Source organism: Eucyclogobius newberryi, unplaced genomic scaffold, assembly GCF_026437365.1.
Source record: "Eucyclogobius newberryi isolate DKJ021-1_F unplaced genomic scaffold, fEucNew1.0.hap1 SCAF_18, whole genome shotgun sequence".
Taxonomy (NCBI): Eukaryota; Metazoa; Chordata; class Actinopteri; order Gobiiformes; family Gobiidae; genus Eucyclogobius; species Eucyclogobius newberryi.
The window spans coordinates 16,487,014-16,502,013 of record NW_027315812.1 but is presented as its reverse complement, the minus strand read 5'-3'; the positions used below and the strand labels follow the sequence as shown (position 1 = coordinate 16,502,013).

General features: G+C 38.2%; 1 protein-coding gene across 2 annotated transcripts in view; it reads left to right on the top strand.

The window, feature by feature from the left end:
- The window catches only part of sema5a (sema domain, seven thrombospondin repeats (type 1 and type 1-like), transmembrane domain (TM) and short cytoplasmic domain, (semaphorin) 5A), a 216,660-nt gene that overhangs the window by 195,188 nt on the left and 6,472 nt on the right, over positions 1-15,000 (top strand). For both annotated transcript variants that reach the window (XR_011927715.1, XM_072450696.1), the window contains exons 17-21: positions 1-117; positions 5,869-6,039; positions 7,117-7,275; positions 9,523-9,567; positions 11,301-11,512. The exon at positions 1-117 is cut by the window's left edge and continues 93 nt beyond it. Coding sequence is in view for 1 of the 2 variants with exons in the window: in XM_072450696.1 (XP_072306797.1) it covers positions 1-117; positions 5,869-6,039; positions 7,117-7,275; positions 9,523-9,567; positions 11,301-11,512 (704 nt within the window). In the remaining variant the exon portion in view is untranslated. The remainder of the gene's footprint in view (positions 118-5,868; positions 6,040-7,116; positions 7,276-9,522; positions 9,568-11,300; positions 11,513-15,000) is intronic.

The window sequence follows — 15,000 nt, the reverse complement described above, 5'->3', positions numbered from 1 at the left end:
GCCGCGGGATAAGGAGCCGGAAAAGGACTTGCACCAATCCTGAGCCTAAGTACGGAGGACAGACGTGCCTGGGAACGGCGCAGGAGTTTCAGGAGTGCAACATCACGCCTTGTCCAGGTAAGAGTTCACTGACAGGGGAAACACATAGCTGGGTGTAGTAAGTAGCAAGTCAGACTCTCTTTAAGTCTGACTGTCATTTCATATCAGTGTATTTTAAAATGTTAAATCCCTCTCCCGCGCCATCGAGAAAAGCTGACAAGTGCTATAAACCTGACATGAGGAGCTAGGACTAGAATAGCAGTGAGGAAAATGGGGCAAATGTCAGAGGAATAAATTATTACTATATTTGTCCTAATGTGCTGTTTTTGAATTTATTTTTAACTTTGACTATAATGAATAGTCGTATTAAATAAAATGAGTTATATTTCAGACTGGACATTGAGCAGTTTGTAAGCATTAACCTCTAACCTTCAGTACAATTGCCTGTCATGGGAGTCTGTATATAATCTGTTTGCAGTGACAACAACCCTGGACAAAAAGAAAATTCAGCATGTCACTAAAATATTAATAAACATGATTCTGTTCAATTCATTATTTGACAGATAACATTTCCAAGCAGCTAATGACATTTTTATAAAATGTGGATGTGCCTTAATTCTTCATCTCCTTCATCATATTATTCATGGCTTCATGCTTTAGGTCATGGGTCCCCAACCTTTTTGCACCAGGGACCGGAATAATGTAGGTTTTATTTTCACGGACCGGTGTGCCAGTTTATGTCGCGGTCAGGTTAACTTGCTCGGAATGTACACGTTTGTACATTAATAAGTGTACCATACCAAAAGATTTAAAAAAAATGTGAGTAACATAACGCACAGTTACACGTGTCCTCACTGTTCTTCTGACTGGTGGAAGCTCTTCAGATAAATATGGCAAAAATATGTGCATAAAAATTACAACTCACCACCTCTGAATCAGTGGGAGCCCTGCACGTGTTTCTCTGCAATGAGATGGTCCCATCAGGAGTGATGGGAGACAATGACACCCGCAGTGTGTTTAAGTCCAGTCTGTTCCGTAATTCTGTCTTGTTGCCGTCACGGCGCGGGAAGTAGCGCTCAAACTCTTGTAAAAGTAAAAACAGGTGCACGTAGCAGTTGCAGAATGCTGGCTCAGGTGACGTGTCCAAACTCCTCGCTGGCTCCTCGTCGGCTCCTCACTTGGCCTTTTCCCCTTTGCAAAAATGCTCTTCAAAGACTTTTGTTTTTTACTCATTTTCGCTGGCTTGTGGGTCTACTTTTGAGCAGCGTGTTTGATGCAACGCGTCCGCGATGACGTATCATGTATGATGCACGTATCAGTTATGTTATCACGCAGGACAAGAGCAGAGATATAATATACTTGCCATTATATTTAATGGATTTCATTGGCAATTTCCTATAAGGGTTTTCATTATATATCCACAGACGAGCTTATTAGTGTCATGAGGGACAGGCCAAAGTTACGTCAGAGAAGATGCGTCACTGATAGATTATTTCCACCGGTCCCCGGCCCGGTAGTTTTATCTCTGCCATCGGCAGTAGCTCAGTGCTAGAGAGTCAGCAGTTCAAATCCTGCTCCTGACATCAACATTGTTGGTAGAGTGGTCAGACCTCCTGACCCACAGGTTTGTGGTGTGATTCCAGGTCCTGTTGTTGTGTCCTTGGGAAAGACACTTACCCTGCCTCGCCCCAGTGTCTGTGCACTGTCTGCATAAACAAGGCAAAAGTGCATAAATGAGACCATTTACCATTTGTGACATTTTGCCATTTAACACAAAACATAGTCAGATTTCTTCCTCTTAAGTCTGAACCACATGCTTTTACTGACTGTGGACCTTTTGATTAAAAAGCCCCAAGCTGATCATTGACAATGTGAAATGACTGAATCTCAACCTTGATTAGAATGTGATTAATTCCACAGCCCTTCTCTTAGTGGTTTTGTTATTCAAGCCCATGAGTCAATAAAAAAACGTCCCCACACAGGAGTAACAGATCAGGGCGACAAATGAAAATCACTCATAGATAAAAGGTGTGACGAAGACCCCAATTTACACCAGGAATCAAACAAACCATCCCCCAGCACTTACACTATTGTAATTACATCTGCAGGTAATTATGCCGCCAGCGTCGCGGGTCCGTGCCGTGTTGTGAAAAGCCCTGAGACAATGCGTTTTTCTGCTTTCCTTTGAGCTGAAGACGCCGCCGCGAAGGGTTATAATTAAAAGAACGGGTGAAGTAAGCTGTCTAAATGGAAATGCAGAGCTCGGTTTGGCGCAGGGCGCACCTGCTGTCCGACACGAGTGAGGTGATTATTATTAACAGGCCCAGGAGAAAAAGCAGGAAGTGCGCGGGTCAAATGAGTGCTCTGCTTTTGGCATCGCGCCCACATCAGATTACTTGTGCAAATTATTCCATCAAATTAAGAATTATTGGCCTTATGTTACTTGATCAAATATGGACTCATTGTTTAAAGTTAATTTATTTAAATTCTAATTCAATACAATAACATGCAAATATTATTACTGAATAATATACAACGATAATATAATCACATTTATTTTCATGTCAGTATTTATTTTAAGATTTTGTTGTTTCATGGTAATTATTTTTGAATTTTGTTTCTATTTTATTCATTCATTTTCTACCGCTTGTTCCCTTTAGGGGTCGCGGGTGACTGGAGCCTATCCCAGTGACTTTGGGCCTTAGGCGGGGTACACTCTGGACAGGGGCCAGCTCGTCGCAGGGTTAATTGATGTTAAAAAATCCCAGCACAAATGGGCGGCAGACGTTTAACTGTATCAAGCTCAAAAACCATCGTAGAAAAGAAAGAACACTATGTAATAATAATCATGTTCTGGCCTCTTTAGACACTGTCACTAATCTGATTTCACTCTGATATTGACTCTGTGGAAATGGTCCTGGCATGAACCCATTATCAGATTATCTCATCACATTTGGGGCCAGTGTAGGTAGCCATTGTGAAGCTAAATGACCGTCTGTGAAGGCTGTTTTTATCCAGTTTCAATTAGTTCATTTGGAGCACATTCTTTTTAGTAATGTAACAACTAATAGCCTCAGTCTTTATCGACCCTAAGCGAAGTCTCAATTAACTAAAAGCTTCAGACTGGCTTTATCTTGAGTGCCTCGGCGGGCAGGGTTTAAGAAAATGTACCTGGAATGTGTAGTGTCATTTATTTAGTATGTACGTGCAAGTGCTGCTTTATAGGTGAAGAAAGTGAGGATCTAATTGTGTCTATGATGCTAACTGTTTGATTTGAGTCTGAGTGAACCGTTTGGTGCAAAAATGGTAAAGTAAGAGCTTCAGTTTCAGTTTGACAAGGGGTAGAGTGGGATGGCAGGACGTCCAGGTCAGAACATCTCTCCAAAGCTGTCAAAAGTGATCCAAAAAGAAGTGTGGTCTTTAAAGGACAGATGATTTGAGGAGTTCATACTGGCGAGGACAAAAAAGCACCACGATCAGAGGGGGGACTATACTGTTGCTTTAAGAATTAATGGGTGCAACTACACATAAAACGTGGTCATTCTTAAAGTTAATCATCGGTGAAACTACTACGGATACTTCTTTAATTATATTATCACAATTGGCCATTAAAGACGAGCAGGTTCGCAACCAAGCCAAGAAAAAAACAGGTCAGATCAGGGTATTGTTTTACTTTTAATCATTAACCACTGAAATTGAATAAATGCCAGTAATAAATAGTAAATAAATGCCAATAAAATCTTCAAGAAAACAAAAACGTTACATAATGCACCTTTTAAATGAAGGAAAAGTCAATACTACAATACTAGATAATTGTACTTCAAAAAATGTTGCAGGTATTGTTTGGGAATTATAACGTCTATAAATGTTTATCAAGAAAATATAACTGAGTAACATATTTCAGATACTTATTGGGAAAGAACAACGCTGCTTTCATGTAGTACTAAACGAGCCTGACTAACAATGAACACTGATGCATTCTCAATTAGCACCCCACAGACGCAGAGAAAATATTTTTTGGGGGCGCACACTCCCGAATCCAGAGTTAAAAACGCAACACAAAGAGAGAGGATTATTGTCCACCAACCGCTGCTTTGGAAGCAAATGAAGTTTGGGTTGTTTTGAGATGAGATGATCCGTCATGATATCGACTGCGGCGTCAGTTTGAGATTGAGAGAAATTACACCTGGACGGATGACACAAAAGATTTGCAGCCTCGATTACCTGCGCACCGCTGCTAGCCCTTTCCCTGGGTCTTTAAAAGCAATCAGACAGAGGCTCTAAGAGGGGATTTCTATGACACTACGAAACAAGTGTTGAGCTGGATTATAGACAAAGGATATTTACATATGTATGGTCAAAAATCCTGCCGAGTCCACAGTTTACTTACCTTTCAGCTCGAGTTAGTAGTGTAAGTACTCACCGCTCACTGACGATACAGAGAGAACAATAACGGGGATCGCATGCTTCATTTATCTTTATTAATAAGAAGACGGTGGGACCAGACAGTCAGGCTTGCATATTCCGCACAAAGACAAGAACGCACAAATGGTGATTTTTGCTTCGTTGTTTGAAATGGCTTTTAATGACTTCCACTCACATTGTGTACTCTGGAAATTGGCTTTCTAATGACCTGAAACATAAATCTAAACGTCGCAGGAGTTTCTTGTAAATAACATTTTTCATCTTTTGAGTTGATTATTCCAAGAAAGATGGCAGATTTCCAAGGTTAATGTGTAAACAGTTCAGATGTTTTCCAACGGTTTCTGTTTTAATGCAAATAAATGGTAAGGAAAGTACATCTTCAGACAGAAATGTGACTTTACTTTCATTTGGAATTCAAAGTACTGATTAAGTGTCCGTGACTTGTAGCTTTGTAGAAGTTTGCATGGGGCTGAGAAACATAATTGAAAAGGCTCTACAATGAAAGAAACGGATAGCATGAAAGCTTTAGGATTAAATGGTTTTTGAATTGTGACAGAAATGTGGCTACAAAAAAAGCAATTTATTTCCAGCCATCAAAACAAATCATAACAAAACTGACAGATCCTGGCACTATTACTGAATAGTTCATTTACAACAAGTATGAAAACATGTATTTTTTTTATCAATTTTTGCTATAAAATGGAAACAGTAAAAGTGGAGACTCCCATGACATATTTACATGGTACATTCAAACCTTTGACGTTATTCATGCCTAAGGCGAATTTGAAAGGTGAATTGGAAAAATTATTTCATTTAAACATATCAGTTAGAAATTGTCCTGTAGTTTCCTCACATAAATGTAAGAATGATGCATTTCAAGTATTTCATTATGTAATGATTTCATATCGAAATAAGGCATTTTATTTGTAAAATTTGCCAAAATTGCACATATTTGGGACATTTAACACTTAATACTTAAATTACAGAGTTTATTTTGAATACTATATTTAGTTTTAGAGTAAAATAGATCTGACTGAAAAGTCTTAATTAAAAAAAAAGTACTTGTAGTGTCTCGCTTTAAATGCATTCACACTGGTTTTGTCCTGGTTTAGAACAGATTTAATTCAAGTCTAGTTCAGGATTAGTACAGATTGAGTTTGGTTTGGTTTAATTTAGTTTAGACAGAAACGAGCCGAGTTGCCTGTGGAGAGCCCGACAAGCCCGTGTGCCGTTTATGAAGTGAGGAACAGCGAGAGAGGACGGTCAGACAGGTTCAGGAGGCGTGGCACATCCTCACTTCACTTTAGTCTCTTATTGTAGTAAACCATTTTGAATGAACGCACCCATAGCATTTACCTAGTGGTGTTGTTGCCCTTTAAGGGATTGAAATGTTGTGCGTTGCAGTGGACGGCAGCTGGTCGTGCTGGTCGTCATGGTCCAAGTGCTCGGTGACGTGCGGTGGAGGTCACTACATGAGGACCAGGACCTGCAGTAACCCTCCTCCTGCCCACGGAGGAGACATCTGCCTGGGTCTGCACACGGAGGAGGCCCTGTGCAACACGCAGGCCTGTCCAGGTAACAAGCGGTCACATCACAACACTGACATTCTTCACACATGTCAATATGTACAACAAAGAACAATGCTCCGGGAGAGTTGACAGATAGAATTATATTTGTTCAGTCTTACACCAGTGATTCAGAATATTTGACATTTATTTTAGTAATATGGTTTCAGCACTGTTAAAAAACATATATTTATTTCAATTACGTTCTCAATATGTAGAAGAATATAGAAAATATACAGACTTTGAGGGGGAAATAGTAGCTCGTCTTTATGTGTGCATAAAAATGACAATAAATTGAGTCTTGATCTTGAATCCTGAAACACTACGAATTACATTTCAATGAGGTGTGCAAGTGTGCAGGGGTCGTAAGAAAGAGTTCGCTTCGTTCACGCTTCAGATAACTCACAGAGAACGTGATGAGGTAAAACATCCAGCAGCGTAAAACGGCTCTCAGCTGAATCAGTTTGGTTTATTTGCTGGGTTACAAATAAGATCAACGCGGTGTGAAGTGCAGATCAAGACATTTTAAAGAACTGGGGCACCTGTGCACTTCACATCCTCGTCCTGAGAGTATTGTCTGTTTATGTGATGCTGAACTTTAACTGAACTATCTGTGTATCAGATTTTTCGACTTCAAAAACAAACAATTTGGATGTTAATATCAGTTTGACCTGAGGGCGCCCATGCAATATGTATAATGCCTCATACATATCAACTGCCAATGTGTTATATTAAGTCGAGTGTAGTCATAATAACACCAATAGGACTGATGTATTAAACAGCCTTCTGAACCTTGGCTTTGTTTTTCTCATTTTTCTAACGTAAACGACAACTTTTTACTGCTACTAGAGGCACTCGCTTTCGGATATATTCACAAGCAGCTACACAGACACATATTTTATTAAAAAGCATCTTGAGTCCATTCCATCACAAGTCCACTACTCATTTTAGAGTCCTCTCCCTTAAAGGACCCTCATGTGTGACTAATATGGAGCTGAGGGCACACTTTAATCCTGCAACACTCACAAACCTTTACCGGGATCTACAGTTTATGTGACGCACCCATGTGATGCCGTTGTGGTTCCAGAGAGTTGGTCCAGCTGGTCCGACTGGTCCCCCTGCGATTCCAACGGAGGAGCTCAGGTTCGAGTGCGGCACTGCGACGTCCTTTTCCCCACGGGGAACCAGTGCTCCGGCAACACCAGCGAGACAAGGCCCTGCTCCTTCGACTCGAATTTAATACCAGGTAACGACAACAACACAGCGCAATAAAGAGGCATTTAGGTGTTGCTAAAATTCAAGCAGACAAGACAGTGGCGTATGTTCACAGTGGGAGTTCTGTTCATTTCCAAGAAGCAAGTGGAAATGTAATAGAATATTGATATCTCACAGGGGTCTGTGTTGGGTCTAAGATCAGCTGTCGAGTTCAGAAGAGTTCAGATCTTTGGGGAAGTTGGGGATTATTGCAAAGAGCCAATAGGGACAATCCAGGGCGGGACATTTTGCTCCCCTTCGGGTTTAATATATCTTCATTATCTTTTAAATTGGACCTTGATGCTGTCTTTGCACTACGCCTGTGGAGTTGTGCTGCTTCGAGTACAACTTTTGTTCAGCTTGATCTTTCTCCATAATAGCTATAAATAAACAAAGAAGAGGCTTGTAAAGAAATAGTAAGTGCACTAGTTACATGCGTCGTTTTAATGTATATTGTACAATTTTAGCTTGTGTTTAAGCGCGTGATGATCAAAAGTCTGAAGTGGGCTGACAACTACAAAACCACAGTTGTAGACAAGGCTGCGCAGTATTTTTTCATAAGAGGACATTATTCAGATGATTTTTTTGTAATCCTCACACTTAAAGCAGAACTAAGTAACAAAATACACAGTCAGGTAAAAAAGACGCAAACCTTTTTTTAAGATAAGCCGTTTCCCTCACATTTCACACTCATACTTCTTTTCTTATCATAATAAGACAGTATATACACATACAGAAACATTCACATTGCCGAACAGAAAAAGAAGAGCCAGGGTTTCTCAGGAGAGTTGTCTTCGGGTCGATGTTGCAAAGCTGGTTTTCCGCCCGGAGACCACAGGGTGCGATGACGGACACTTCAACAAATACATATTTAACCATCACAGGGACTTACCGTACAAAGAAGGTGAAAAAGTTACTTAGTTCTGCTTTGACTTCCAAAACGTAACCCTTTTTCCGTTTATACATTGCATTGCATGTTTTGGTGGATGTCCTTGTTTTTCTCACACAGTTTGTGCTTTTGCTAAATCCTATAATAGACCACAACCAACTTATATTTAATATTTATGTGTAAATAAAGCTGCCGATAACTCATTTGTGCACTGGCCTTCACATGCCGCACATAGATCAATAGTATTGAGCCAATTTTCAACAGACATTTTTATTTATTTATTTTTTCAATTGAACTTTTAACATTTGAGTTAGCAAGTAAAAGCCTGAATTTGAGTAGAAAATATGTGTGTGACATCCAATACAGAATATTAGGTAAGACATTAAAGCAGAATTAAATGACATGGCCCTTTCGTTAATGTGTAAGATCAAATTCCCTAAAAGCTCAGCACACGTAACTGCTATTATCTGCTTAGACTGGCATCTTCCTATTGACAGCCTGTAATGTGAGAGTCACATGTGCATTGATTCCTCCTTCATAAAAATCATTACTCTAACCTTAGTGCTTTCAGAGATGATTCTTTTTAGTGCCTATACTGTGGCTATTAAACACATTCTCCCACATTAATGACTGTAGTCTCATACTTTATGGCATAATTTGTCGCAGCACCATGTAAACATTTGATTGAAAGTTCAGTCTGAAGCCTTTCTGTATTAATTAGCAGGGTTATAATGCTCTGTGTCGAATTAGCCATTTGCCCCCTATCCCTTATCATCCATCTGTTTTAATGGGAACGCCAGTCTATTATGGTTCATTAGGAAAGTCTTGCACTCCAGTCGCTGTAATGAGAGTTGATACTTTCATAAACCACTCCAGGTGCCACGGCCAAGATTAGCCTTTCAAGTTTTTCTTTCTTTTGGTCTTTTATTTTATTTTTTTTAACTAGATTCTCTTGTATTACATACTGTTTTGGACATGGGGATGTTATAGCATTGCCTGGAATGTTCCACAGTATGACATTTAACATATTTATCTTGCATTTATTTATGTACAGGTGTTTATTTTTTGCATGGAGATGTTCTTGCTTTACCTATAATGTTCAGTACAGCGTTAAACTAGTCTAGCAGTCAAGGCCACTATGCCAAGTTACAGGTCAGGTCTGTGGTGAGGCAAGCCCGGTCACAGTAATAATATGTTTTTTTTTTCAATGTATTTCTGAGCAACAAAAGACGTGTAATTGAATAAATGCAAACGGGAAAGTTACGTAGCGCTGCATAAAATAATCTGTATTGCTTTCTTCCACTTTTTAAAATAGAAATTGTAATTCGCTGTGTGCTCGCTGTTTTGCAGAAGTCTCAATCGCACGCTCGAGCCAGGAGGAACGACGCTGCGGAGGTAATAAAAGGACTTATGTAGGCTGAAAGTACCTGATGTTTTTACAAGCGGTGTCTGCAATAAGAAAGCTGTTAAAAGATGATAAATTAAGTTGTAAAAGTTCCCCAAATGAAGGTAAAGTTTGAGCTTTATACCAGGCTATTTTGTTGGAAATAAAGACAAAACAACAAAGTACAGCAGAGTTCTTGTGAAAATCTTGTAAAGAGTTATAGCAAATATAATCTTAACAATGCCACAAATGTACTAGTGAAAGAAGATGCATCGCTCCGTTCACGTTGGAGAGACAAATTTGCCCAGATTGGATTTTCTCAATGTTTTATTGAGCAAGTCACAAAGGCTCGAAATCCATTGTCCTTTAAATAAATGAATACAAAACATCTGTCCGTAAGGGCATCCAATTTAAATCCTACATCAAATATGCATAGAGGAGGCAGATTGACTGTGATCAAGAGAAAAGGCAAATTTGAAAAGAAGAGGACAGAAACCTTACATGGTAAAGAGGATATTTGTTTGTTTCTTGTCAGTCTTTGTCATTATATCTACCAAATAAATTGCAAATGTTGTTATCAATTGCATGGATTCTAAATAAAACACCTTGGAATATTGCACTGTACCATTGCTATTCATCTAAGGGAAAAAAAGGGTTTGTATCGACTTGAATCTGTGTAATTATTCAGTCGTGCCTCCTGATAATGATGTGACATATAAATCAATAACAATATAATTTACCCCTGAATATTGTCGTCACGTCATTTCAAATTATAGTGTTATTGTTAGAAGAAACATCACAATTACACGAAATTATGACCAAACCAAACCTGTCACTTACATTGTCTATTATCATCTGTCTGTGACCAACATCATGAAATATAACTGAAAGTGAATATTGTATGATGAGACTGATAAAAAAAAAAAAAAACATTTTGCATCATTTATATGTATTTTTTCGCACAGATTGAATTGAAAGTACTTAATAGACTTCCAAATATAGTATGTTTTAGTTCCTACTATTACATTGTGACTTCAACAACCACAATTATGTTTTAACTGATTAGTCTTGCCATCCCTCATCCCAAACTACGCAGTTAAGTCTGTGTAAAAGACTTGGAGACGGTTCCACTGCAGTAATCCGCACACTCCTTTGGGCGCTTGAGTTTAGTATTTTCCACATGGCTCTGGACATTATTACTTCTCTTATTAGAAGTCTGGCTGGGGCTCTGCAATTTATAGATGCCTCTCACATCACATCACTGGATTTGCTTTTTTTCAAGACGAAATTAAAGGCCAAACCAACTGAGAATAGCTCTTTTGTCGAAAAACTTCATTAGCCTGTAACTAAGCAGATGGTTTTGCTCGTTCCCTTTAATTAAATCCATGCAAGTGTAAAAATACATCTTATGGATTTATCTGGGCTTCTTTTCTTCTCCTTTTTTCATTCTTTGTCAGTAATGCAAAATAAAAGAAGGATATAGTTTATAATTGTGTTTTTGTAATCAGAGACGTGCAATTATAATAATGAATAAATTGCACATGTGTTATTGTTCAATTTGTGTTGCTGTTGGTAACTTAAGTGCGGCATTGCTTCAAAACACCAATTGTTCCTCATTCAAAATAGAAGAATAAAAAGGAAAAACTAGATTTTTATGTTTTTTTTATAGCTGAACACTGCCTCATTATCATAAGAATTGCTGCTTCAATTGCCACTTGATATTCTTGCTTCTGTTTTCTCTCAGATTTTAACCTCTTCCACATGATTGCCGTGGGTCTGAGCAGCTCTATTCTGGGCTGTTTGGTTACTCTGCTGGTGTACTCCTATTGTCAACGTTACCAACAACAATCCCATGATGCAACAGTCATACACCCCATCTCCGCGGCGCCACTCAACACCAGCATCACCAACCACATCAACAAACTGGACAAATACGACACAGTGGAAGCCATTAAGGTCTGTATTTGTCTGATAACTTCTCGTGTGGAAATGGAACATGCAAATTAGATTATTGGTGCGATCGCACTTTTCCTTGTTTGGTCGTAAATTGAGCCCATTTTAGTCGGAATGTGGACTTGGTTTGGTCTGGTTTGAGTCAGTCCTGAAACATCTCGGTAATTCATGATTATTGGCAACAAAAGTGGAGCCTTCATTTCCTTTCATTCGAATACATCTCTGTTCCAATAGTATGTGACCAGCTTTATGAAATCACACGTTCTGAATGCAAAATGTAGGTTATTGCAATATCAACGGCTGCATAAAATACACTTTTGTGGAGCACAGATTGAATTTTGCTTCAAGATTGTTAGTTTTTAGTTCTTATGATTATATTGTGACCTGAATAATCACAATTATCGATTAACCGACATCCATGGATCTAGTTTAGTTTAGAGTTTACTCCAGTTTTGCCCTCATTTTGTCTGCTAATATAGTCAATATTATCCAGTTCCATGGGTAAGAATTGATTGATAAAGTGACAAAAATCTGATAAATAATCACAACAAGCAACATAAATACTTGTAATGTACCACACAAGTAAAAGTACAGTTTTTCCAAAATTCTGACTTGAGTAAAAAGGTATTTGTTTTAAGAACTTCTATTGTCAGGTTTATTCCTTGGTTTGGAGAACAATCATTTACTTGTACTGTAAAGGTATAGTATGTACATCGACGTGAATAGATGATGTTGTAAAGGTTGTATTTTGAAGGATTTTAAACTGCAGGCACATTCTTGTTTTTAGGGTGGGAAAAAGCGCAATGAAACTAAAGTGCAGATAAAAATTGATGATGCGGACATGATGTTTAACAAGGCGGAGATAACTGGAGGATTGGCTGGAGCTAATGCTAAAGTTAGCGCTCCAACTCCTGCTTGCATAGTTCCAGGCAGTTTCTCTACCCATTATTAGAAAATATAACAATATAGCTAATTGTTTTTATTGTAGAATGTCGAGGGGGAATCAGTTCACTTTGGGGTATTTTTAATGATGGACATTTTCTAGATCAGCCTCAAGTAAAAAGAGATAACAATTTATAATAACTACTTTTATTAGCCTTAATAAAGCATTATTGTTGTGATATTGTGTTTATCTATGTTGCAAATAATAGGAAAGAGCCGAGTTCTAAAACTGAATTCTTCTCTTTTTGTTGTCAGAGAGAACATTTCATTAAAAAAAAAAAATGCAGGGACACACAGTTAAAACATCCATTTAACCAAATTAATAGTGTTATCAGGTAATATTATTTTTCAAATAATAACATGGTTGCCAGGTAACAGTTGTCAGAAAGTTGGAACAACTTTCCGATTTAGCATATCCTTAATTAAATTTGTTTAACTCCTTAAAACGTGTTAATTCTGTGTTGTGTTCTGTTCTGTGGCATCAAATCGTGCTCAGTTTAAATGTAACGTATCAAAATGTGACTATTTCACAAGTTTAATCTTAGAAAGGGAAACAAAAGTGATGGTTTTAGCTCATTATCATCTACCTATGCCACATATGCTGATAATGTCCAACCATAAAGTAACATAATAAACGCCATCAAAATTGACAAACTTGGGAAAAATAGGTAAAATCTTAAAATGTAATGATAAACGGTCTTACACGCAGCACTTTTCCACCTTCAAGGCACTCGAAGCGCTTTCCATCAAGGACCAGCTCACGCATTCACACACCAGTGCACGCAGTTCACTTTGTTTTAGAGAAATGTGTATCCGACCTGTCAAACACACTTCAAGTCTTTGTCCATGCTTTATTAAGACTAACAAAGGTGTAGTTATTATAATTTGTTTGTGCAATAAAATAGCATGAGCCACAAGGGTGAACATGCCAAGCGCAATAAGACAATGTTGATATTGGATAAATAGAGTAAATACGTCCTTGGATTATGACGCCATGATTTGTGGAGCACCAGAATGTGTCCTGTAAAGTCTGATCTGCCTTTAGAGCCGGGTGAAACAGAGGCTCACGTTTAACACAGTGAGCCATCCTTAACCAAAATGAGTCTCTGAGGCACAGAATAAGAGACACTAATAAAAGTATGTTGTATTTATTAGTTGGAAGAATAGTCTCGTAATAGACGTTGGCTTTGAGGCTTTGGTGCTTTATAGCGGAACACGATTGGGACACAAATGACTTCACTGTCAGAGTCATTATTATTCAGTTTTGTTTGCAATTCTAAGCTTTAAAAATCCAACTATAATGAAATACTGGACAGTGTATTATGTTTTTCAGTCCCAAGCTTAAGTAAAGGAAGAGGGCTGTGACTGTGCTCTTTTTATCCATCTGTCACAAGAATTGTTATTAAGTCAGGTTAAAGTAATAAAGTCAACATTTTAATTGTGAAATATTTGGAGAAATGTTTTCCTTGAATAGAAAATCAGAGTCATTTGCATAATACTTCCCAACTTAACTGATTATGTAACTAGCTACAAACAAGTACATATTGACATTGCCTTTGTCAATTTGTTACCTAAATTAACTTTACAATTAATCTGCATAATGTTCTTAACAAATGCTCAAACCATGGTACTCAAACGCCTCTGTGATTTCCCTACACACATTAAAATCCTTCACGTTAGTTTTAAAATGCAGTGTTTCACATCCCACATAAATTGACTGTATACCTGGGTGTATATCTTTGCAAAACCACTTCCAAAAATTGTTCCTTGTTTGCTATTTAAAACATATCTCTACAGAGAAGAGACGCTCGCTCGGAGCTAATGTCGGCAGATGTAATTTCACTAGAAAATAAAGGTGCGAGCGGTATCCATCTGTCATGCAATTACAGTCAAAAGCACTGAGTCTAATTCTGTTAGTTGGGTTGCAAATCGACAGAGATATGAATGTAGGCACATAGATTATGACAAAAGGAAGAGAGGAGGGCAATAACTGTGTAAAAGTACACTACATGCCTCAAAACACAGCTCTCTTGTGTTGGTGAGTCCGGCTCTTTATTATGTTGGATATGATAAGATTCAAAAGAAGCTGAAATCATGTTTTTGTGCAACCCACTGTATTTTACATTCTGCTGTTTCCACTGATAGAGCCATTTGTATATTCAGTTTATTTAAAGGTTCATTGTTTAACCTTTATGTTGGGAGTCCACCATTTACTTATTACTGTGTTATTGCATTTAGTTATTGCTGTGCCTGAAATGTGCCATAGTATGCTTCAGAGTGCTTCAGTTAATGTTTGTTTTGGGGTGATTTTTAGCTTTGAAAAATGACTTCTTACTATAAGTGAAGTCGCTTGTCCACAGATCTGACCTGTAACGCCTGGTGGCATCATCTTCTTGTTTCCATTAAGATAGATAAGTTTGATTACTATGGAACATTTAAGGGAAAGGAATAACATTTCCATAGTCACAGTCAGGACGCTCACCTTTAAAGGGGCTGCACCCATTCCATTTTTTATGTAATATAGTCAAATGTGTCTTGCCCCAGTACAA